This window comes from Cygnus olor, chromosome 2, assembly GCF_009769625.2.
Source record: "Cygnus olor isolate bCygOlo1 chromosome 2, bCygOlo1.pri.v2, whole genome shotgun sequence".
Taxonomy (NCBI): domain Eukaryota; kingdom Metazoa; phylum Chordata; class Aves; order Anseriformes; family Anatidae; genus Cygnus; species Cygnus olor.
Window position 1 is genome coordinate 34,150,397 of NC_049170.1, and position 26,666 is coordinate 34,177,062.

The 26,666-nt window shown below is 37.2% G+C and overlaps 1 protein-coding gene across 10 annotated transcripts in view; it reads right to left on the reverse strand.

Moving 5' to 3' along the window:
- Positions 1 to 26,666, reverse strand: part of FAM126A (family with sequence similarity 126 member A) — a 44,882-nt gene that overhangs the window by 6,746 nt on the left and 11,470 nt on the right. For all 10 annotated transcript variants that reach the window (XM_040546688.1, XM_040546698.1, XM_040546692.1 and 7 more), the window contains exons 2-10: positions 18,148 to 18,227; positions 15,592 to 15,693; positions 11,695 to 11,874; positions 10,081 to 10,161; positions 9,562 to 9,677; positions 9,160 to 9,255; positions 5,960 to 6,076; positions 5,088 to 5,175; positions 4,464 to 4,623 (exon numbers count right to left, since the gene is read on the reverse strand). In XM_040546688.1, the coding sequence (XP_040402622.1) occupies positions 4,464 to 4,623; positions 5,088 to 5,175; positions 5,960 to 6,076; positions 9,160 to 9,255; positions 9,562 to 9,677; positions 10,081 to 10,161; positions 11,695 to 11,874; positions 15,592 to 15,693; positions 18,148 to 18,198 (991 nt within the window). In that variant the 5' untranslated portion in view covers positions 18,199 to 18,227. The remainder of the gene's footprint in view (positions 1 to 4,463; positions 4,624 to 5,087; positions 5,176 to 5,959; positions 6,077 to 9,159; positions 9,256 to 9,561; positions 9,678 to 10,080; positions 10,162 to 11,694; positions 11,875 to 15,591; positions 15,694 to 18,147; positions 18,228 to 26,666) is intronic.

The window sequence follows — 26,666 nt, forward strand, 5'->3', positions numbered from 1 at the left end:
TTAGCAGCACCCGGCTCCAAAGAAAGGAGATTCAGAGTGCATGAAGTCCAGGGCTCAGCACAGACTGGAGGAACAGAGGAAGAATTTATTTCATGGATTTTGTGGTAATAGTGATATTTAATTATTGTTCAGTGGCATGCATTTCTAAATGCAATATCCTATTGCGTATCAGCACTTTATCCATCATTGCTGGATTCCCACAGCTGTGTAACCACTACAACAATGAACTGGGAAAAAAACAACCACTAAGCTTTACTCGAATAAAGATTAAACGTAATTATGCTAACTCCTATTAACTACTTTTAATGAAAGGTAATATACCTTTCTGAGCTTAACATTGAACTACAGGAAGAAATCAATGAAAAGAGGACGTGAGGTATCTCAACTTCTATTATCACTATCTCCCATAATATCCACAAGTCCTCTGGAAGGAGTAAGGCTACACAAACCAGGTCCCTTACAGTAGCACCCCGTCCTTATATCTTATAATTTTTAAGAACACCTAAAACAAACCTTCAGCTTCGTAGTATTTGGTTTTGAAGATAATACTGCTTCAAGCTGGACAACTCTGTGGGTCTATCCTTTGAGAAAGAGATATTAATACCCAGTGCACGAGGCAACGTAGCAAAAGAGAAAACAAAGAAACTGCTAAATTTTGTACAGATGAAACTAAATAATTATGCCACTTTGAAAGGTAATATAGATATGCTGTAGCATTTGAAGAAAAATACATTTGGAGTCGTGTTTCTGAATGCTTCGAGTAGTACAACCAACCTTGATAAATGCATTTCATGATTACCAGCTGCTAAGGACTAGTTTAAAAGATTTAAATCATAGTCTACCTTATTATTACAATTGCCTCCATCATTTACCTCAGACTGCACAAACAAACTGCCCATTTGGATTGTAATTCAGTTTTAACCACCAGAAGCTCAAGCTACATTTCCTGTACAACAATGTCAACATTTTGAATTGTTATCAAGCTTATAACCCCAAATTAACATACATTCCAGATCCTCTCCCCCCCCCAAAAAAAAAAGTTGTAACTACTTAAAGAACTAATGCTGCTTCAAAAATAGTAGGAAAATTCTCTCCACAGAGATTCAATGACTAACGTTTCTTTGTACACTACCTGAAAGTCAATTCCTGCAATGGGGGAAAAAAACATCTAGTCTTTATTGTCTAGTCAATATCTTTGTTTTTGTTATACATCTTACTAGCATCTGCTCAGCAATTCTTACTGAGTCTGTTACATCAGGGTATTTGTCTCACCTGCACAGAAGTTCTTCCCCAACAGCCCTTTTATGGGGTAGTTTGACATATTTTATATTACTAGGGAAAGCATTGCCAGTGTTTGCTTTATTTTTTTGCCCTAGCTTCCACAAACAATCACTCATTTAAGTGTTTGTGTACCTTATAAACTCTATGATTTTTCTGCTTTTCCTCTACTTTTGAATGGAAACATAAATGCTACTCAGGATTTGTTTTTTAAAACACAAACACTAATGCTAGATCAAATCCTCTTTTTTATGCTTTACAAATTTAGAGGCAATCCAATTCCATAGCACTAAGTAATTTGTTATTAAGGGATGGCTAATATCAATGAAGTCTATAAATCCTATTCATTTGAGTAGATGGATCCACTTTGCAAATGACCTTTACATTTAGTACCTCTGTCAGAAGTCCAAATTAGCAAAACCAGCTTGATTCAAAAAAAACATTAAGTTGACCTGTTTCCAAAACAGACTTCAATCTAGAGTTCTAACACAGGCTAGCAAGAACTAGCGCCTTAAATTTTTGGTATTACATTGATTTTTTTTTCTAGTTTTTAAAAAAGTATTTGCTTCTCAACTGGGAATATGATCAGCTGTATTATTTTTTATATTTATTTTACTTTACACAAATAGACAATGATTGAAAATTACTGCTTTCACTCCTCCAAGGGATATTTTGCTTTGTAAGGTCTCGTCCACATAATGCGCAAGATCATACTACATCTAGCTGTATCATCCACTGTATAATTAATTTCATATTGAAGCACAAAAATAAAATCCCTGAACACATTTTTCCTTGTCACTGTGGAAGAGAGAATAGTGGTCAAGAGGTACAAGGTTTGTTATCCTATTACTAACAACTCCAGTACTCATTTTAATTCAAGCACCCATCTGTAAGCATAAGCATCGTCATTCTTTACACCCACCCTGAGGATCTGTTCCACATCTTTCTTTTATCAAGGGTTGGGGAGCACTGAATTTGATTAGGAATTTTGAAATCCAGAGAATATTTATTCTGACTTTAAAAGACTTCTTTTCCAGTTATAAGCAATTTATTTTTAAGCATTTTCTAATGAAATTTTTGACTAGGCTAGCTGAAGTACTACATGCTTGGAATGTATGCCACTTAAACTAAAATAATCGGCCAATTGGTAAGTCAAAAATACTGTAGATTCATCTTTTGCCTTTAAACTAGCCTAATGTTTACATAGCCTTCAAATTTATAGCTATTTCCAAAATCTGCTATACAAGTTTTTGTCCCTGCCCACCATCAGTATAACCGATTTTCTTATTCTTCATCAAATCCTGTACCACTGAGACAGACTCAAAGTTTTTCCAATAACCCAAATAAAATGAGCTTGTTAGTATTTGATCTTCCAGTCCTTATCCCTAAATACTGACTTGCTTCAGTCATACTAGCTAGATTATCACTGTTTATCTCAAATTGTCCTGCTTTATATGAAAGCTCCACAAAACACTGCATTTCCCTCCACTTCTATGAATCCTACTGTTATTTCTCTTTCATCTGTTATCTGCTGCAGTGCACACTTGTCCCACCCACTGGTTCTTGATCTTCACCCAAGTATCACCCCTGTAAGAATGCAGTAATTGTAAAAGCTTCCAGATTCTTGTATTTGCTGAAAAAATGGATTTACATCAGGATGGTTCCAGAGCACATTCTGTAGTGGTTTTTGTATTTCATTTTTTCTGTAAATGCAGGAGCAAGGGAATGCTTATTTTAATACACTTTCAATTCCTTCGAATGAGCGAACACTCAATACCCCTGATCTGTGTTCCCATCCAACTTTGTACAAGCATCAGAACCACTCAAAAATAATAGCTAGCAAAACTGCCAAGCTTCAGAGGGCATATCTGAGTTTAAAAGCTAAGCTATCAGTTTTCTGAGACCTGGTCAATATTCCCTTCTTAAAAAATGTAAGCCAGAATAAAGGAAAACAAACAGTAAAGGCTAAAATGTTCCTTAGCAGTCTTCAGATTTCAGTAATGACTTGTTATGAGTGCGGTCCAATAGGAAAGACACTAATGCTTTATTCCTTAGCTTTACCTGACAGTTTTAAACAGTTTATAAATGAAATATTTTTATTTCCTTTAAATGAAAATAACTTTAATTATTTGAACTTCCTTTAACTTCATTCCTTCCCTTCGAAGGCTTATGCTATTGGTACCACTAATACCAACAGCTCTGAAAGTTCTACCACTATTTTAAAGTCATCTTCTACCAGCATATTTATAAATAATTTCCAACACTTACCTGAAATACTCCTAGGTTCTTTTATGACACAGAACTCTGCAATATTTTTCTAACTGAACTGCCTATCTACTACAAAAGTTCATACAGTAAATACTATACAGAATTCATTCTGATATACTGCTTCAAAATCTTTATTGAACCTATTAAAAAGGCATTATCTACACTCACTCCCTTAGCTTTTCATCACAATTACAAGCCCAGCACAGGAAGCAATCTGAAGTTTTGATCTCTGGTCCAGCAGCTCTTCCCTCATCTGAAGCTGGTAGAAGAAGTGGAATATAATGTTTGTCCTTTGCCAGTATACTCAGCACCATTTTTTTCTACTTCTCAGCACAGAAGTATGCTTCACTTTGGGGAAGCCCTTATACTAGTTTGTCCAAAAAAAATAGTAATTTATCCCTCTACCCTTAAATCCCATTGTTATCTAAATAATTTAAGACAGATGAGTTTTTGTGGCTTTGCTTCAGGTGCCATATACTACCCTTCAAAAGAGAACAGCCTCTTTAAATAATCAAAAACTTTGTACAGCAGCCCTTAAAAAAAAGTTGTTCGTTTCAAAAAAAATAGGATTGGGGAAAGAGAGAATATACTTTCTGAACTACAATAAGATTCCCATTTACCAGTTTAAAAAAGTCCCAACTGCCACTTTCTTATCATCAGCAGCAGAACAGCACCAAAGTCCAACCGTGACATGTTTCATGTAGTACATAGTCAATCTTAGCATTGCTCCAGACCCACTTTAAAAATGTGATTAAGTTTGTTCCTAGGAAGAATCTCATTTTAAAAAGAACGAATGTATAGCATTGGCTCACTGAAGACATTTTAACTAATAATGAAGATTCGCAAAGACAAAATCCTCAATATTACTTTAAACAGGTGTAAAAAGCTAAGAATTCATTGTAAAATGTGCTTCTTACCATGCCTTTTCCATCTATGCCCTCGGATAGACATACTAGTCACAGCATTTCTTGATATCCTGGAGGAAGTAGGTGTAATTTCAACCTGAATACACCTTGTGCCTTCTTTACTAGATTTCATGGCACCCTGAGGCAGTGAAGCTTTTATTGCATTAGCAACCTAGAGCGAAGAAATATGCAGTTAAATTCTTAACGTGAAGATCAAAATTTTAGAGAAGACTTTTATCATATGATTCTTATTACTTCATGAAGATCACTGTGTACAATTCCAGTTTAAGGTCAAATATGTATGCTACCATTTCGCACAGGTTATTAAGAACGCTGGTTGCAATTACCTCTTAGAATTATTTTATATTTAACACTTGTCACTATTTAAAACAAAGTCTCCGATTTAAAGATGTGGCTATTACTTAACATGAACCTCAGAGTACTTCTGCACTATCATTAAGCTTTCAAGACTTGGAAGTGTTCTACTGTAAATAGCTTATTCACTAGAGAAGATGATAAAATAACCAAGCGCAGCCACACAGACCTCATGAGATTTAGGTTCCTGGCTTGATGTTCACTGAAAGGACTTATTAGACTAATAATTCTACTCTAAAAATGTTGAAATATGTTACCTACCAGCAGAGGTTCTGGATACAGTTCTAGCTGTGCTCTATACAAAATGTCATCCATAGCTTTACGAGCCAGATCCCATTCTCCATTATAACTGCAAAGGTAAATATATTCAGAATAATAAGCATCTGTGTCAATGGATGAACCTTCTTGATCATGACCTTCAAGAATACAGTATTCCTTGAAGGTTCAATTTAGAGGAATTGTGTTTATTAATAGTGGAATTAATTAACTGTGGAATTATTTGTGTTTATTACCAGTAAGCCTGCTACTTAGAAAAACTGTTCTGAATTATTACATATGGAGACACTAGTTTTATTTCCATTAACCAGCCTGAGCAGTTTAGAAGTGACATAACTCGTTATTGATCAGCCAGTCATGAAATATGTTGAAATTCAAACAGGATGGTTTTAATATTACTCCACCTTTTTCGATTACTTCTGTGTTACTATCCTCTGATTATTTCAATTAATAAAAGAGTTTTACGCATCAACATGACTATCAAAAAGGTGGTCGGCATTCACCATTTCAGAGAAAGAACAGTAGAAGACTTTTTTGCTTAACTAGATTGATGTCAGAAGTAAGCAAGCAGAAATTTGGACAGCAGACAAAAGTTGGAAAAGGGTTTTTGGACATTTTTTCACAACACCAGTTATAACTCCCAAGTGCTACTCCAGTCCTCTTTCCCCATTATTACACAGGTAGTGTCATCTAACTAGTTGTTGAACTAGTTCTGCTCCTGAAGACTTTATTGCTACATCTACCCATTAGAAAATAAAACATTTCTAAGGTAGCATGCCTAAATGAATGTAAAAATTAAGCTGTCATTTATTTATTTTGTACACATTAAAAAACAACAAACAAACAAAAACACTTACAAGGCATAATAAATCCCTGTTAGCATTTGCACCATGAATTCAGATGAAACTGGAATCCTGCAGTTTACTCCCTTGTACTTTCTCACTTGTTGGCGGGGATATCCACAGACACAAATTCTAAGGAAATCATGCATTGTCATTAGTAGATAATGTAGAAGTACCTTTGCATAGAACACTACCAAGTTAAGTGTTTAGTACTTTTTTTTTTTTAAACTGCAGTAGACCCCAGGAAAATGCTCATCAACAACTGTGTTCTGAAGCAGACTATTTCTTATTATGGAAGAAGGGTATGCCCTCTACTGGCAGAGTTCAAATCCTTCAAAGCAGAGATACCCTAGACAATGTTACACTTACACCACAGCTGAACAGGGGAAAAAACAGCCATTAGAAGTCATTATCAATTCAAAGCATTTACCGCCGAACAGAAAAAAATAAACTAACAGTATTTAAAGACACAGAGCAGCACAGAAACTATTACTGTAAGAGACAGAAGCAAGTGTAATTCCATAAAATATGAAAGTTACACGCAGATTTTTCAAGCAAAGAGACCAGAAGCATCACGCTCAGGAAACCATTCTAAAATCCAGTAGAAGTCAGCATTAGCAGAATTAGTCACAGATCTGATCCAAATTCCACATCAGATTCTGCAGACAAAAGATTTTGAAAAACAAAGATATGGGGTGGTTAAATATTCAATTTATTGACTGCTACTGGACTTCTCAAACGACTTAATGACATTCATCAGTATTTTCTTCTTCGTAGCACAGACTGACAGGTTTAGTCTTAGAAACCTTCAATTCTTCAGCTTCAATACAGATTTAAGAGGTGTTTTACAAGCTTTCTGATAGGTTTTGCCAGGGCAGAGGGGGAGGGGAAGAATTCTTTAAGATTTTATTGCTTCTTACCAGTCAAATTAGAACTGCCATAGAGATTCTAGCACCCTTTTTTATAAATACTAACTTTGCCACTAACTTACTGTGCTTTTTTCCTCTCCTTCTCTATTCCGCAACTCATCCTCTGCTTTGACTTACCAAAAAAAAAACAAAAACACCATAAGCAAGCAGACAACCCCCTTCCTCCAGATCTCTGCAACTCTCCCAGTATGTACTTTGCATATAGGATGATATAAAAATTTGACTCGTCATGCTGATTTCACCATAACCCCAAACAACAACAAAAAGGATTTTAAAGATCATCAGGAAAGACAGGAAGCCATGCTAGTGACAACATACCAGGAAATGAAAACACTATGAGATGTTTATAAAGGAGCAAGATACCTACCCTCTTTGCACTCATCTGTTACTGACGGTAATTCCATAGACCCTAGGCTTGTCCTGCCACTTTACAGAGTTGGTCAACTGCTGCTCTGAGCATCTGCACTTAGTCATAATTGTCACTGAAATTTATGACCCTAAATACAAACTTCTCAGACAAAATGTAAAGTGATTGAATTCAGCAGTTCAAAATTATATGTCTAAAAAAAGACTTTATTTTGCTTAGTTTTGAATTTTGATTTTCAAGAGCAGACAAACACTTCATTTGCAACTAAATGCCAGTTTTATCCTAATGATGATGTTGTTGGTGATGATGATGGCCAATGATGATGATGATGTTGGCCACAAGTATAGATTATTTAAGTATTCCTTGCTTATTCAGATTCTTAACTCCAATTCTATTATCATTAGGAATACATTACTTCAGAATGCATTATGATTTGCATTTCACTATTCAAATGGCTTAAAACTAAGCGTTAGAAACCAAAATGCAAATAAACCGGTAGCTTAAAATACGGAGTTCACCTGCAGAGTAAAACTAGCTAACACAAGAGTCTTACCTCCAGTTAATGAATCAAACTGACTTTTTTGTTAAATATGGTTAAGGTGTTGAACCAACCAAGTTCATCCTCTGAGATTTCACTTTGTACATCCATGGACAAAGTTAAAACTGTTTTTCTGACTCTTATCTAGTCCCAAACCATGAGCTAGTTACTGAAATTAATTAGGTTGAATAACCCACCCCAAAAAATCCCATCCATTCTCTTCCTCTTTATCCCCCAGCACAGGTTACTATTATACAAGTTGGGCAACGCTTCAGTTCCAGATATTCCATAACTTCTATCAATGGTTTGGCTCAAAGATAATTTATCATACTTAACCGAAGTAATAAGCATATCGGTATTGTCTAAAGCCTGGAGGATGGAGGCAGGGAAAAATTAGTGTCCAGTTTAAAGTAAAGCTAGCTTAGATAAAAAACATCTAACCAGGTCATTTTTATGCCAGTAATATATATAATTATGCATTTACCAGATGCTACAGCATAGGGATACGTCAAGTACTTGGGGGGGAAAACAGTGAACTCACAGTAACAATGTAATCAGTTAACGATGACAATGATACAGAAGAGACCCTCTTAATATAGCCATTTCTTTAATGCCAGTACTGATCCGTTTCAAAAAGCCCTGCTCTATCCTGAGTTACTTCCTGTAAAAAGGCTAGAATGAAATCAGCAGAACTGCTTCACTGTATGTCTCAGTAAGATAATCTTCTTATGAAGACACACTTAGTTGATTTCTGCATCTCTCTCGGGTTCTTTGGGTTAACAAGAGTATTCTAATTTCCTTAACACAATGTCCACTTCGGAAATTCTAGAGAGAGAAATGTTCAATACCAGTACTTCCTTTTTGAATAAAAAAAGAGAGGAAAAATGGACACCAATAAAAGCTGAGGTTTTATTTTTTTGAAGTAACAACAGATTTTGGAAATACCTGCAATATCTGTAAGAATGAACATATTTCTAGTTTACAGATCTACTATAACTTCAAAGACGTTTCAATTTGCACTACAGCTAAATATACTTAGTAAGCATGTAATGCAAAGTTTACCAAGATTTTAGAAGACATTTCTGATTTTATTTAGTTAAAACACTTACGACTACTTTAATTAAAAAGAATTTCCTTGATTTGACTTCTTTCTCCATTTTACAGGACTGCATGTAAACCAGGTCATTGCTTCTCCCATCTCAACCCATAGTTAGATAAGAGTAACTTATACACAAGTAATGCAGTAATAAATACTTACAAAAAAAGTCAAGTTTACAAGCAACTTTTGGGAACCTGAAGATTTTTTTTTTTTTAGAATTCAAATTGCTTGCATTTCAAGTTGGCAATGCCATTCCAAGTACAATCAGCCTACAGAAATTACCTTGAACAAATTTGACACAGTGACTGAAGAGAAACTGCAGGCATGTAGCTTAAGGCAGCATTGTAGCAGAGCAGAAGGAAAGTTAACACTTCAAACCTGGAGTTTACAGGAAACAGAGATTATGTTACTAATTTTACTTTGAAAAAATAAAACAGGTTTACACAGAAATTTGCAAGAGTTATTTGAACAAACTTGATGTAATTCAATAAAATCATTGACCAACAATTATCTTGGGTCTGCAAGTTTTTCCTCTTCATGTGGAAAAACTCCTAGTCTTTCTGCATCTATATTCACGTTTAAAAAAAAAAAACAGCACACACCTCTATACCTTCTGTCTATATGAAAAAAAAATTAAAAGATTCATTACTGATTCTCAAGCAAAATCCTACTATACAATTTTACCTGTTCTGTGCTGTTAACATCTCCCTCTGAGGATGAGGTCCACTGTATACAACCCTGGACAAACCATGCTGGGATAAAGCTCCTTCAGTCAGAGCCATGGAGCCAATGCTGGAAGGCTAAAAGAAGAAAGATCATTCAAAATACATCCACCTGAAGCCTTGCTACAATGCAAGAAAAAACAGACAACAGGACAGCATCACCATATTTGTACATAATGTTCAACGGGCTTAAGATTATCTGTCTGCCCAGCTGTCTGAGATTGAAGAAATCATTTTACACCAGATAAAGCATAAGGCTTCAGAACAGGAAAAAAATATAGTTGGAGCATGCATACTATGGATTTATGACTATTAAAACCTGAAAAGGCCTCAGAGGCCAGTTAGAAGTAATCAGACTGAAAAATAGGTTATTAGGTCATGCAAAGCATTAAAACTAATTTTCAGTTCTATTCTTAAACAGGCACCACAAATCATACTGCTTTTCACAATCAGTGACAAGTGTGTTGTAGGTGTTACTTACTTCATGATATACTGAAGGTTTGGATAAAGATGGAATCGTGAAACTCAGCACTTTGCTATGTCCCTCTTTATCAACTATCTCCTGAAAAAGTCAGAAGACACCCATGGTTATACTGTACTACAGAAACCAGACATTCAAAAATGTTAAGTGCTGAAGTGGGGTGAATGGACAAAGAAAACAAAATGAATTGTTATAAGAACAGATAGTGGATACTATAACAATTCAAGTTACAAGCTAGAAGTCATCTCTGTATTTGTTTTCTATCACAGTACATTTGTCTTGCTTCCGAATAGTATTCAAATGACTTAGCAAAGGGCACATGCTAAAATAGGCCACCTTAAAAACCTAATCTGGAAATCTCAATATGTTTAAAGCATCGTGGTTTTGCTTTTTTGTTTTTGTTGTTGTTGCTTTATTGTTTGTTTTTTATTTTTATTTTTTTAAATTATACACTATTTGCTAGTTGTGAAGGTTAACACTCAATTATGTTTGGAAAACTACTTACCCATCAAATAATGACTCTAGGAGTCATTTTGGAAACATCATATCACTAAAAGGATTGCAGCCTCATACAGCTTGACACAGTAGCAGATATCAAAATACTCGCAAAAGTTCAACCTTGATACTTATATATTTACAAAGAGTTGTAAATGATGCAGCCTAGGAAAACAGAAACATGGATGCAAAGATCTTTGAGAAGATACCACTATGGCAGTATCTTGGAAGGTGTGTTGCAGACTTCTCACTCCTGTTAATTAGTGTAAGACTAACGGGTAATGTAAAAAAAAAAAAAAAAAAAAAAAAAAGGTGCCCACGTATCACAGAAGAGCGCTGAAGTACTCTCAGTCAAAAACCTTCAGAAATAACTTCTGAAGCAGATCTGACCAAAATCATACAACAAATTTATTTATTTTTTAAATCTTAGCAACAGATTTCATATGTCCAAAAGGTAGAGATTGGAGAGGAGCGTCAGTAAAATGTCTAACATGGACTAAATGCATTTTGCCCATAACTAAAATATGGTGCTCTTAAAGGTTCCGCCATAAATTTGTTTTTCAAAGGACTATTTTAACATCAAACAGTATCTTTTCATAGAGAACATAAATAAAAAAAAAGTCAAGGTTATTACAGAAATGAAAGACGACCTTTATGTTCTCCAAACTGAACAAACTGTTCAACAATCAAGTCCTAAGTATTTGTTGAAAGTGACTTTTTTGTGATCTCTATTCAAGGCAACTAGAATACCACAGAAAATATTTGCAACCACTTCAAAAGCAGTGCCTCTAAAAGCTCTCAAGCAGAATATAAGTTTAATCACTGTACCAAGAATTAACGAAAACAAAATAAATAACGAGGAATTCTTTGTCTCCTTCAGCCATTAAAGTACATCACACTTTCCAAAAAACACAAAAAGAGCAGAAATAAATATTCACCAAGATAAAATCTGATTTCAAGCTAGGACATCAATTCAAAGAGACAAAATTGAAATACTCAGTCACTTATTTTCAGTTCTGAAACAAAACTGTTTATTATTCCCTGTTAAGTACTCTGTAGTATCCCCCCCAAAAGCACACTAATATTTTCAGGCCTGAAAAATTATGTGCAAATACAAACCAAGTTGTAAACTCCTAGGAGAAGGGCCTCTATGCATCCACTGCTCTGCAAATCTCTGCTGGCTGAGACGGCAAGGTAGCACCACATCAGTTCTGGTAGAAACTGCAGCGTGAATCGCAGTAATTGTTCCTCACCACTGCGATAGAACTCGAAGAGCTGATGGCAGACTGGCTCCAGAAGCTGCAGTCACAATTAGGTTACAATTGTTAATGAGTAAAACATTATGGAAACTGCAACTTTGTTTGGAAACAAATTGATTAGTCCTTTGGAAAAACTATAAAGTGATAAATGTTAGGCTGTAGCTATCAGGGCAGTGAGGCAGTGACCAGAGCAGTAGGTGCGCAAGTCACCTTGCACATTTTCTGTCTCTTACACTTGTAGAGTCTTCCATCCCCTCAAAAGTAGTAGTTCCAACAGCTCCTTTCTTTCACTTTTGGCCCACTTCCTCTAGCCTCACAGGCATAAGCAGAGGATACTCATTATCACTGCATCTCATACCATAACCTCAATACACATAATATACATGAAGAGTACCTGAACAAAAGGTCTTGTTATTCTAGAGCTCTCACAGTGTACATAAAAAATGCTGAAAGATTTTACTCTGCAAGTGAGAAAAGCTGCAAGGCACTCATGTATAAAGTATTGCAACAAACTAGTACACTGTACTTTTAATCCTTCCACTCTCATTAAACTCTTCCAGAAACTTCAATGTATAGGTTTGGGACAGAATTAGGAAGCTTCAAGAGTAATTTATTTTTTTATTTTTTTTTTAAACAAGATTGGTTAAGCTGACACAAATGGAAGTAATAGATTGAACTGGAAGTAATACACTGAGCAAGCACAGTTAAACATTTAAAGTAATTAAGTGATCAGCTTATGCTGTATTTCCATATGTAATGCTCATTCTTCTGCTATGACCTACCTCTACTAGAGGACAAGACATAGTGTTAACCATGCGTCACTGTAGGGAAGTTACATTTTGGTCATGACAGTAAGAAATTTCCTAAATCAACTGGTAAACATTGTCTACACTACCAGGCACTTTTAAAAGCAAGCTGAACTGGATACTGAAACTTCAAACAAACAAAAAAAATCAAAAGCACAGTCTCAGAAATTCTTTTTGACTGCAAACACAGCAAATTGCAGATAAGAATTTGGAACTGTTAGAGGATTTCTTCCTTACATTCCTCAAAACGTCGCTAAAAAGTGGGGTCAGGAAGAGAGGCGACAAAAAAGGATGTTTAGTTAAATATTCTAAGTCATGCATTTGCAAATAACAAATAGGAGGACATTATAATCTGAGAAACTACTCTTAGAAAAAGAATCATGATAGTCAGTGGATTTGCATTAAAAAAACCTTACAAAATGAAATCTGAGATTCCTGCTATTTAGAATTCATTTCATCAACCTCAGCTCTAGGATATAAAAAAAACATTACAAGAAATGTGACATTCTCCAATTGCAAATCTCTAAGACAGGATTCAAGTGCAACATACCTAAAGGATTAGTTTTGCTGCCTTGGTTCCTTACCTCCAAGATTTAACATCTTAATGGTTCATCTGACTCCCAGAAACAGATTCTAAATTTATTTCAAAACCAGGAACATCAAGGATAGTAATAGATTGAAAAGTGTCACTCAAAGTCCCCAAAAGTTTCAACCTGAATGTGATGGAATCCAAACCAAAGAGTATTTTAGAGTATTTTAGAGACTGCACTGAGAAAAGATACTGTAATAATCAGAATTGCCACTGCACTTCAGTTCAGAAAGCAAAGTATTTTGCAACACCTTTCTGAAAATCCTTAAGAACTGGGATATAAATATGTACTTTATTGCTAGTAACTTGCATATAATGTTTTGCATTTGATTTATTAATTTCATTCAAAAAATTTTGAAAACCTACAGAGAAGACAAAAAAGCATATCAAGCTAAACTACCAGTCAGTTTTCAAAGCAGACTATCAAAGATACTTCTAGAAAACTTTATCAGCTTTCCATCTTCAGCTTACATATTTCACACAATTTGCATGCTTCTTTTAATGAAATACCAGTTCAGAATGATGTGCTTGAACTTTACAAGGCACAAAAATAGCTATGACAGGTATCCATGTTCACATCATTACCTCAGTTGAGACAGCTTTATATCAACACTTTTAAATGCGTAATCAGTACAAAAAACAGATTTTCCTCCTTAAAATGCCACCACATGCTAAAACCTAATATCAAAACACACTGATGAGTTGTTGCTGCTTCAAGATAATGTTTTACATTAAACCAGTTCTAAAGGGTATGAAAACTAGACTGAAAATTTTTCATGCTGGAACAGAAGAACGTTCAAGCAATTTTATCCTTCCTTCTTCAATGCTGCAACCAGACACATCTGGCACTTCAAACACTTTCTATTTCCTGATGCAAAGACCTGAATTGCTATTATCAGCAGTAATAGTGCTTTAGGTACAAGGCAAAAAATCTTGAATTTGTGAAGAAACAAACCTTCTCAGAAAAAAGAATTGCCATTGGACTTTTGAGTATCTGCTCAATTAAAAGTCCTTTAAATTTTCACATCTACCAAAGACTCTCCTTTTACTGAATTACAATTTTCCCTACTAATAAAGCCTTTATTAACTTTCCATAAAGTGCCAGGTAGTTGGAGAACTGTACAAATTAAGATTTTAGGAGCATCTTCTCAAGCCAGAACATTCACATGTCAGCACTGGCTTTCTATTTCAATTCAAAGTTTCACTAACAGGAAAATCTTCAATACCTCGTCCCCGGAATTATCCCAACAATCCTTTTGAGCAGAATTTTCACAGCCTTGGCAGCCGTGCTACAAACATACAATGACAAACCTGGTGACAGGTAGTAGTAGTAATAAATCAAAGAACATGTGAAAGCATCAATAGGGAGACTCATCAGATTAAGTTGCATGTTGATATCCACTTTGAAGACCAGGCAAGCTTGACTCGGTATTTTGGAATGACTCAGAATGACTTTTCTTTGCTGCTCTGGAGGGCAAGTGACACGTTTTCTCTGTTGTACAACCTGGATTTCTCAATCACCATACTCTCTAAAAATGTACCTGTAACAGGAAGTGTCTTACCCTCTGCCCACTACTGGCATCATCTCAAACTTTGGAGAGGTTCCTTATGCTGGGTCTTTCCAGAACAGAAATTAAGGACTCAGTGCAGTTTTAAAATACACAAAGGTATGTTGGATGGTAGGAAGTGAGACAATACAATTACCAGGACACAGCTAGCACTAGCTCAGCATGTTCTGATCTCACCTAGACACTTCAAAAGAAGTGCAGTCATGGTGTAAAAACCATTCCTTACACAGGTACAGAGCAAACCTGCCCCTTTCCACACCAGGATTTCTTAGGAATTGGCAGATTGTTGTTTTAAATGATTGTAAATATATGTATTTATACAGTGGACGTACATTTTCTGAAGTGATGGCAAAAAAGCAAGAAGCCATATGACATAAGCAATTACATAAAAGGAATGCAAACCTATCTAACATTGGTCTCTTGGCTTACAAAAGACAAGTATCCAATAGCTATAGATTCACACTCAAATTATATTGAAACACAAAAATAATTCAGTCTCAAATATCTTTTCAATTCCTTAATTTATTTCTTAATTCCATACACAGATCCTGCAGCCCCTGAGTATGATCAGCAGGTTGCAAAACTTACGAATTGTTTCCATAACATTATGTCATTGCTAAGAACACATCTCAATAAAATTAGAAGGAAAACATTTTCATAAAGACTCTTCATGTAGTTCACATAGTTAGAATTAACTATTTCACATAGTTAGAACACAATTAACCAGCATGCAATACTTTACTTTGCTGGCATTCTGTGAAACGCTTTATGTGAGCAAGACCTGATATACTCACTTCACTCTGTGGCTCCTGAATTACTTTGTAAAGAGATGAAATCAGAGCAGTCTTGTCTTTCAAGTTTGTCGCATAGCTGGATATGGATGCCTCTGGCAAGGTCTGGAGAAAAAAAAAAAGTGTATTACAACTACTAGAAAAAAGCAATTTTTATCATTAAAATGTAACAGCTATGTCAACAATTTTCCATTACAAGTTACTATTCATCAGAGTTTACTGTAAACTAGAATTTGTTTCATAAGGAAATCCGAACAATAGAAAACATCATTTTTTCATGACAGCAAAGTTGCCAGAAGACACCACATTTTTTCATTTTGAAGACAGTTTCATTGAGAAACTAATGACATTGGAACGGAAATAGATAAAAAATGAGAGTTTCAGAAGTGCAATCTCATTGAAAATATAATAATATACTGATGAAGCCAGGAAAAAAAAAAATCACAATTCACTTCCCACTCTTTTTGCTAGTGTCAGTGACAACACATGCCCACTATGAAATTTAAATACTGTGAAACTTTGCAGTTTGCAGACCCACACTTTATGACAGTACACAGACAGTGAATATTGTTACAGGATACATTACTACCTGAAAGAACACAAATTCAGGTTGGCATGAATAGCTCTTCTTTAACATGAGCAGGATTTCTGGTAGTAGAGATTCCAAGTCTAATCTCTTTAACAACCCTTTGGAAGCTGTACATTTAAACTTACTATTCATAGCTCTTACAGTACTACTTGTCTGCAGTCTTTCAAAGGAGATCGTACTCCATTATACTGATAGGAAAACAAAAAGTGATTCCTAGATTCCTAGCAGACCAGGAAAAAATGGTCAAGTAAGTCCCAGCCCATACTCAAATCAACCAGACCACAATGCATGCCTCGTCCCAAACACTACAAGTATCAGAAGGAGAAAGAAAGAATGGAACAGAAGGCCAGTATCAAAGTTTGGAAAGAAATCCAGCAGGCTACCAGAATTTTCACAAATGACGACTAACAGAATTTCTGGGGTTTAGGTTTTTTGTGCATAACTTTCAACTTCTGTTATATAAAATCTTTCTGTTCAATAATCTTGTTACTGAATAACTGAATGCTGAGGGCTCACGGGACATTTCAACAATAGCTTGACGCAACCAAAAAGTTACCAAGACAAACACTAACAGAGAAATAAGGTTCGTCTATAATCTACATGGATCCATAACAGAGGTACAGTGCATTTTCCCCTACAGTTACACAACATACTTCGTGTCTTCAGTATCGGTATCTTATTGATATTCATATAACACTTGAATCTTCCAGTCAAGGTGTTTCAAGAACACAGTTTGGCCATGACCACAAGGGTTTAAGTACGCTAGGGGTTACAATCTTAAGCTTTTATTTCTATGAATGAAGTTTTCAAAGGTATTCAATCAACACATGAAACTTTTTGGCTGTTGGCAGGACAGCGTCCTAACATCAAGGCTGAGAGTATACCTTAATAAAACAGAGCTGTATGACTCATCCTCTTTTAAAGGCTGGGGCCATTGACTGTGCCCAAAAAAATCTATCACGTTTTAAGACAGAAAATAGTGAATCAGAACGGAGTCACAGAGATGGTGTTTTAATTTGCAACATTTCTTCAAACCACATAAGCAACATTTACACGCTGATATCAAGTTTCTTCTAAAGTAACAGAAGATTGTGGCTTCATAACAACAGAAAATAGAGAAGCTCTGGCTTCCTTAGAGCCAGCTTATCTATCTGCTGTTGCAGTTACCAGATAGCAGCCCAATCACGTTATGCATGAGGAAGTAGTAAAACGACAGTTCCTTACTTCAGAGTTGTCTTTATTGTTGCTAGAGCAAAAACTCTATAAAGAATCAACAATTAAATAAATAAATAAATAAAAACACTCATGTACCCAAGTGTTTTTCCCATGGCAAGTGGAAAGCAGAGATGACCAGTGATGCCTGCTCTCTGCTTTGAGATATGCTCTTCCATAGCTTTTGCCCCACTTAGAGCCGGACCTGATCTAACATGATGACAGTGCGACAGCAGAGGAATGCAACCTGCAAGGAACAGACCTGGACATCCGATTGTGAACAAGTTCTTTGACTGGAAAAAATCACAGTGATCAAAACTACAGGATATAACAGAAGTTCAGCAAGTTCAACAAGTGAACAGCAACTATCACAGTGTTGAATTTTTAATGAGAAAACTTAAAGAAGGCACTCCAGAGACAATGGGTGTTAATTACTCCATACAATCCATAAAAAGGTAAACCATACAGGAAAAAATGGAAAGACTTAAGATTTGGGGTACACCTTCATAGCTTGCAGTTCTTAATTTTTTGCCACAGCTCACAATTATTTTCACTGCTCTGTATCAGGAAGTATGTAATCCCAAAAAGGACACGGGGAAAAAAAAAAATCTTTCCAACAGACGTTTGTATACATAAGATTACCTCAGCAAAATCCAAGGTTAGTGGGTGTCTGTATTTTCTACAGCAATCAGGCACTGGTGCATACTGCTCCAGCATCAGTTCAAATACTCGTGGCTAAATATCTTACAGTGTATTACCTTGAACTCCGACAACCACTCCTCCACAATCCCAGTATCCACAGCTAACATCTTCCAGCATCCGTTCCAAAACCTTCAGCCTGAAAGAGCAAGAAAACAGTTTGTAAAAACTATGCAGTTGCTGCACTAAACAGATGATGAAAATTAAGTTCCTGGGAATATTTAAAGCATCTTACCATGCTTTTACTCATTAACATTTCACATGCTGACATTATTTTGAACTTTCATTCTACCTCACTTGCGCAAGCTGCTGAAAGCATTAAGCATGGGAGCCTTCGCATACAGCAGTTTAATAAATTCCAAATATGTATTGCGTGGGAAGCTCAGTAAGTCAAAGATTTGCAGAACTGGCATTTTGAAAACAGAAAATATTACCTTCTCATTTCTATTTATTTTTCAGCTTACAGAACTCAAGAGAAAACTGTACAAACTCACTGAAGAAAAATGACAATTCAGTTTTTTCCTTGACAACTGCTATTCCTAACCTGGAAAAGGACACTGAAAGACTGATGGAGACCTTTCAAGCCTCCCCCTCACCACAGCTGCAAGACAATGAGTCTGCAGCCTCAGCATGTAGCCTAAGACGGACTCCCCTCTCCAACCTCCCACATAGTCTCAGACAGAGCAAGATCAGTGGTACTGAGACAAACACAAAAGATGCAGAATGGCCTTGGAAACTCATTTCTGATTTCCCTTAAGCTTTTAGAAAACATTTTAAAACAGCTGCTCTTTGGAGTGGCTTATTCTGAAACTAAGAACAACATACCACTAAGATACAAAACTGTTAAAAGTTAAGAGCACGCCTAGGATATACTCCACAGCACATGAAAACTATTCTACGTTAACTTACAACTTTGTGGTCACAGATTTCAGACAACAACAAATACTCATCTGATGAAATAATTAACACTTACTTGAAATGTTCAGTCATGATACACGTTATCAAGCTTCCCTTCGCTAGTTTAAAAATAGTCACAAAGTTCTGATACCCAAGTATGGGCTTCTTTGAGAAATGACAAGCAGGGAAAAGAGGGAAGTGAAGAATTGCCTCGTATAACACGGATGCAAATTTTTGCTCTGAAATCCAGATTGCAGTGGAATTTTAGAAAGCCTAAATAAAAGGAGAAGAACCAGGCATGATAATAGTGGGAGCTCACTATAAGCCCTCCAAAGCAAGGGAAAAAATTACTTAAGAGAGGCTTTACTTAAAGAGAAAGCTACTGAAATCTTTCAAGGTATAGTAAGTACATGATTTGCAGGAATAACTACACAGATATGCACTGCAAAAGCGACGAAACTGGACAGGCTGTCTGGCAACTTCTTGCATCGTGTTCATAAAAAATAATAGCATAAGCAGACAGAGATTTTCCTTTTAAGAGAAAATAGACTTCAAGTTCTCCCAGGACTTAAGGCAAGATTTCATGTCCACTAGTTTCAAAGGCAAAGGTGTTCAGGAGGGCTGGCAGTTTGTTCAAGAAAGAATCATGAAAAACAAGCCCAGATTATGCCAAAGGAAAACGAAAGGGCAGGGAAGGGGAGGGGATCAGACTATCAGCCTAATCATGAGTTGAAGTCAGGAGCTCGTAATGATCTGAAATTCAATAAAGAGGCACACTGAAAACCAGATCCATTTTAAATTACTGTGAAATACAAAATAGCTATGGTCTATATGGACATGCATTAGAAAGGTCAAAACGTAAACATGAAAACACTAGGAACACACAATTCTTTTATCCCCTTGGTCAGAGGGAAAACTTTTCTGGAAGAAAATATACCAAAGGTTTGTTTCTGGTTTTGGAATTGGTCAGGTTTTATTTGTTTTTGTTTTTAAATGATGACCAAAAAAAGTCCATTGCAGTTAGATTACTGACATGGTTAGCATAAGCAAAGAATAAGAACTCACAGCATTGCTGAGAAAGAATTTAGCCTGTTAAATAAATTATCTGGTCAGATGAAACCTAAAATCCTTGGGAATCCAGCTACTGAATTCTCCTCTTGCAGCTCCAGAAAGATATGGAAGACTGTGCAAAAAGTAGAAGGACAGTGCTTTCCAGTAATGGAAGTGGAACAAGGGCTAAGGAAGTATAAAACACACAGGATTAGATTTAATTTCTGGAGAAAACAGCAGTGGTAGCTGTAAAAACCTAGCAGCAGCAGGTCCATTAAAATGCCTCTCCTGGCAGGTGGAGGGCTGCAGCAGTTCCATTAGAAGGATGCCAGCAGCATCAAGGGAGGGAGACAACAACCCACAGTCAAGCGGGGAAGTGGCTGCAAAAGGTACGAGGTGAGGTGGGCGAGAGAGACTCGATCAACAAATACAGAGCTAAACAGGACCCTCAGCTCAAGTGCAAACAGCTAACTAAGGCAGTGCCTACAGGAAAGCACGACGAAGCTCTCGTAGCTTTTCCAGGCAATCAGCATGACCGGGTGCCCCTCTGCAGAGCCCGGCTGCTAACACACACACACACACACACACACGCACACGCACACACCCTGCATGGGGACCAAGCGGGAGGAGGAATTAGAGGTCTGCATGCAGCTGGGTGGCCACGATCTCCCTGCGATCACGAAGACGTGACGGCACAGCTCGCACAACAGAGCCATTGTCACAGCTGGGCACAGGCTCTTTAGGAAGATCGGAGTGGGATGGTGAGGAGGGAAAGGCACCTTTGTTTGGGAGAACAATAGGGACACGTGGAGCTCTGGCCTAGGATGAGCAATAAGCCAGCTGAGTGCTTCAGGGTCACAGATAGGAGGGCAGGCCAACACAGATGGCATTGTGGCAGGTGTCTGCTACTCATTACCTGCTCAAATCAAAATAGATGAGACCTTGTTCATAACAACTGAAGCAGCCTCATGTTTACAGGTCCCTGGCCCTCGCAGGGATCTTTAACTACCCCACTGTCTCCTGAAATAGAAGCACAGCAGGGAACAAGAAACCCAGGAGGTTTTTGGAGTCCATTGATGATAATGTCCTTAAAGGGGATACTGAGGAGCCAACAAGGGCAGGCACTCCGCTGAACCTCATACTTACAAACATGTTAAAACTGGGCAGCGATGTGAATGTCAGGAGCAGCTACAGCTGCACTGGCCGTGACACAGGGGAACACAAGATCCCAAGAGGAAGAAACAGCAGAGTAAGAAGGGTTGAAACCCTGGACCTTCACAGACTTTGCCCTGTTCAGACAGCCATGCCTTGGAGTAAAGGCTCAGCCTCAATGGGACACAGCCGGCATGCTGGGGCCGGTGCTGGGGCCCCCGCCACAGCAGACACACGGGAGAGACTTCGGGAAACGGCCACAAGGACGGTGGGCACACCAGAGCATCTCTTGTCCACACTGTATCAACAAAGAAATAGGAAAGATTGTCACGAAGGAAACTCATCTAGCTAAATACCAGTTCTTTCTGACCAGCTCTGATGATCTCTAAAGGTATAATAATGAAGATACAGATTAGCAGCCTCTAGATGAATTAGCTTTTGTGTCAAACCCTGACGCAAAAGGGAGGCTTTCAAACAACGCTGTGCTAACAAACACAAAGGCAGGTCCTTCTGCAAATACTAAAGCAACAAATTCATCATTCCCTACAAAATCACAAGATCTGCTAGCCCTACTTTCATTCCTATGAATGTGGACAAAGGCTTCTGCAATGTCTTATGCTTCAGTAGGATTGACAAGAGTAACCCTTACTGAGCCCCCTTAATAGCATAAATGCTTGTGCTCGTATTGACTCCTGTATCAAGGAGTCCTGGATACCTTGGTTCACAGCTGACACCAAATTCATCAAACACTTGCATTATTTTTTTTACCTATTTCTGAAAATAACACTTGATAGATCAATAGATTAAAGACTTTCAGAGAACACAGGATTTATTTGACCACTGAAACAATACGAACATCCTTGGCTGGCACTATCCATTGGACCAAGAACAATACTTCAAGACTTAATGACTGTGTATTTGAAGGCAACTCTTTTTTTGGCATACCAGACAATGCTAAAACATGAATATTGAAATGAAAAGCTACAAAAAGCTGAATTAAAAGAAAAAGGAAACGTTTTTGCTGATTGGGTCTTTGATTTTTTACGTCATGGAAACATCCCATTGAGAGTTAAGGCAGTCGTGATCCATAAGAGATGCAGACTGTTCTAATTTTACCTTCAGGCATTACAAGAAAAACCATATACTCTTCTGAACACCTGGTTTAAACTTAAGCACATACACATCCACAGCAATACACATGCAAGCGTCATAAATAAGAAATCTCATTTTGAAGACCATGTTTATGATCATCTGTAAGACTTTTCTCTGCGTTTAAGAAACTTCAATTCCACCTATCAGGCATGGGGGGATTGTGTTAAAACAGGCAGATAACCTAATGTTTTGCTCAGGATTGTTGCATTTTTTGCTAGTTAGATAGATCATGCTGCACTGCAGCAATGTATGGACAGATCTGGCAAACCCTTCTTGAGACTGTTCTAAAAGAAGCATTAACAAATTTCTTTTAACAATGCAATTTTTTTCTGAAGCTTATGGAAAGTTTACAAAAAGAAATCAACTCTAAAACTGATTAAAAAAAACAAACAAACAAACAAAAAAGTGGGCCAAAATTGGGGCTAAGTTACAGCATCTGTTAACCTTTTATGCATCAAATTCCAAGAGGATTTAAAAAAATGTATGCCTTAATTATAGCTCTAGTTGAGTGGATTCAACTGCAACACAGAGGCCACCGTAAAGCACGAGATGCCCCAGTCACTAAAAAATTAAAGCAACAAAAGTAGATACAGTAGATACATGCTACTTAAAGAAAAAATAAATGTAAAATTATATTGAGAACAATCTTTACAAATACCAAAGCTGTAATGAAAATTCAAACAATACAGCAAGCACTACACAGCATTTCCCCCCCCAACATCATGCTTTAAGGAACATCAGCTTGTTATTCCCTTTGAATAGACCAGCTTTTTCCTTGGCCTCTTCCTCTAAGTCCCTGTAAAGAGTTCAGATCTACAGAGTTTGAGAATTTCTTTAAAAATTAATAGTAATAAAATGGCTTTTGTCCATATAATCCTCACAAATCAAACAAACTTTGACTAAAACTGACCGGCAGCTTTCAATGTCCCCATGCTCCTCACTCCAACAGCCTAACAGGCAGAGCCATTTGGACATCCTGATGGAAGATCGTTGCAGGAAAGAGAGAGAAGTCTCAAAGATTCAAATGATCCCACAAAACTGTTTGTGATGGATTTCAGTCAGGTTGTCATCCATCTGTTGAACTTAATGGTAGACACATATATTATGTGTCTATGTCATATTAATGTTAGACGTATTCTTAGCTTACATCGTGCGTGAGGCAAAGCAACTTTAGGCAACTCTCCTTGCACATCTTACCACGGTATTTCACATTTATCACACGTGTAGGTACTGCAGCCCAGCAAGCGCACAGCAAAGTTATCTGTGTATTTTAGCCCATGAGTTAGAAGCACTTTGGAGAATTTTCCACAAGACTCTCATGTGGATTAGCAGCAAGGAATAGGATTCATACTACATAATAATTAACAAACAAGCTTCCCTAGTAGAACATCTATTTAAAGTAAGCATACATGAAATCATACAGCCCTTGCTAATCTCTAACATCAGAACCCAAAGGAACTCGAGCTCTAACATCAACAAGAAAAGAATCTAACTCACATTCCACTCAGTCTGCAATCCATTTTGATATGGCTTGAGGTAGGACTTTTCTGGATCTGTTCCCAAGTAATAAGCAGACTCTGAGAGCTGTAAATTGATCTTGCTCCATTCTAATACTATAATAAAACTCTCCATATATCGGAGATGGCATTTTTTGCTTTGCTTCAGAATGAATAGTACATCTGGAATAAGATATCAAGCAAGTTTACCTGACGAAAGCAGAGAGTTTTTTCAGAGACTCCTACAAAGTGACTGTAGAGACAATCCTTTTTTCATTACAGCACAAGCACACCAGGAACTTGCCAAACTTTTAATAGAGGCAGGGAGAAAAAGTTGCTATGCACCAAGCTGGTGGAGAACAAGCCAAGAAGAATGAAGTTATATTCTCTGGCAAACCTACTAATGGGTACTGAAATGGCTTTCATTTTCCATGTCACTCAAGACTTTTTTAATCTCCTAGTATCAAATGACGGCCTTGAATCAAGTCACAGACAACACATGCACAGGCTGCTCTTAAAGAAAATTCTCACAATAGGTGGCTTTCCTATTCTTTAAAGCTACCCAACCTTGGTAGAATTTATCCACAGGATGTGTGTAACTGAATGAACTCTGGGTTAAGTACAAGGAGGCTGGACTTGGACGAAGAATGAACTCTGGAGTTCTGCAGAACTGACCTTCTGGAGTCACTGTACTAGGCATTTGCTGGTGGAAAAAACAAAACCAGGAGCCAAAAACTGCTCAAGTCCCATCCTCTGGGAACTGCTGGAAGAAGAGGAAAAGCATATATTGTGCCCTTACTTAATATGAAAAGCATCTGTTTGGAAGTTTATGCTATTTGCTAAGAAATACTTTTTCTTCATCTTCAGCTAAACAGATCTAAGAGCAGAACATGACGATTTTTAAGAACAAACAGCCAAATTTGGTTCGTAATTCCTTGAGGAGGAACAAAGTAAACTTGTGAGCGTTCTGTTATGATGCACCAGGCCTGTAAGAGTCCAAGTCCCCGGTCCTTGTTGATTTTGTATTCTATGGTAGTTCCATTTTCAAAAGTAGGGAACAGCTAATTAGGACTCAACCTTTATTTTTTTCTTCCCTCCTTTTAAACCCTTTGAAGTGGTACAATTAGCATTGGAAACTTTTTAAATCAGCTCTGTATCTCACATCAGGTTCACTTAAGGACTACAGTCAATACTTAAAATTCATGTTGCTGAACCCTCTTCTCTCCCAACTCTTTTCAGAGACAAAGACAAACCTTGGTAGGCCTCAGAAGAGGAAATGTAACTTGGGCAAGTGTGTTCTTGATTAAATTGTCAGCGAAGTGAATGTATTTTCCTGATGTTAATGCACGGCTTATTCTACTGATACAGTGGTTTATTCATTTATTATGGAATTTCAAATACTGTCAAGCTATCCTGTTCAAACAGATACCTGTTGTTGCAGTAATGGATAGCAAATTAAAGTCTGTCAAGAAAACAAACCAATGCTGCTCTGGGCTCCAAAAACCACTCTGGCAAGTTCCACAAACCACAAAGGCCAGGTGTGACTTCTTGACATTTTTCAAATTTATTCTAAGAGAAAGAAACAAAAACCCCATTGTGCTAAGCCTGAAAGTCACATGCTCTATTCAAATACACAATGCAAGCAATGCTCAAAGACTCCGTGTCAAATACTCTCTTATAATTGCTGCCTTCAGTGTAAAAGAAAAGCAATGTCAACTAGCTAGCTATAGTTGCACCAAGCATCACTGGCTCAGGCAAGTCCCTAAAAAGACAAGAGAGCTGTTCAGCATCTTCTAACAGGAGAACTAACAAGTGCCGGGGCTCAAAACAAGTGAGAGGAGTTACCGAAAACAATGCAGAGGAAGCATGCATTGAGTCCCAAGTCAGAGTAGGTTAAGTCTCCAGAACGCCCAGAAAAAGAAGCCTGAATGCATTCATGGAAGAAACCGTGCATAGTCATTAAATGTAAGAGCACATCCTCTCATTCAGAAAGCCCAAGTCATAGGGTGATCCCCCAGAATACTCTTCCAGCTTTCCCTGTCACTACACGCCCTGTTTTCCTCTCTAACAATCTATTAACAGCTCTTGTTAGCCAGAAACATCTCAGAAATTCTGGTCTGACTCCGTACGGTCCCAACCTCAGCTATCTTGTCTCACAACTCCTGTGCTGAAGCTATACCAAGACAGCAGTTTTGAACACCCTTGTTTCCAGTGGTTTTCAAAGGTTACTGAACCTTCAGAACTGAAACTGCAGTCAATTTGAATTTCATGTTCCCAGGGCTGTTTTTTCAGTTTTGCTTCTATTTTTCTCCCCAGTCCATCAGCTCTAACCACCTTATTAGCAGGTTACGCTTCAGATGAGAGCCAGAGGTCAATGAACTTGTCCACGACAGAAACTTGAGCAAGATTTCCTCATCTTGTGCATATACTCTTCTTGAATGGTTTACATTTGAGATATGACCAAGTTACAGATCTTTGGGCATCACATGGAAAAAATCCTCCTAAACAGTACTCATAATAGGTTCTTAAAAAAATCACACGGCTAATAATATTGAGACACAGACAATTCAGTTCTGGCAATAGTAGATAATGAAAAAAAAATAGTTACACTGAAGCAAGAAAGTGTACATTAACTAAACTGCTCAGAAGCAACAAAAAGCTGCCTTAAATGCAGTTGTTTCTTGTGCTAGGGATACAGCACCATACAATACTGACACTTTACAGCACAGAAACCTACACAGATTTAGTTTTTTTTTTGTATCAAGCTATAACTCACCCTTCTACAACCCTCAACTTCTGTAAACATGGAGAGGAAAAAAGCAACAGCTGAG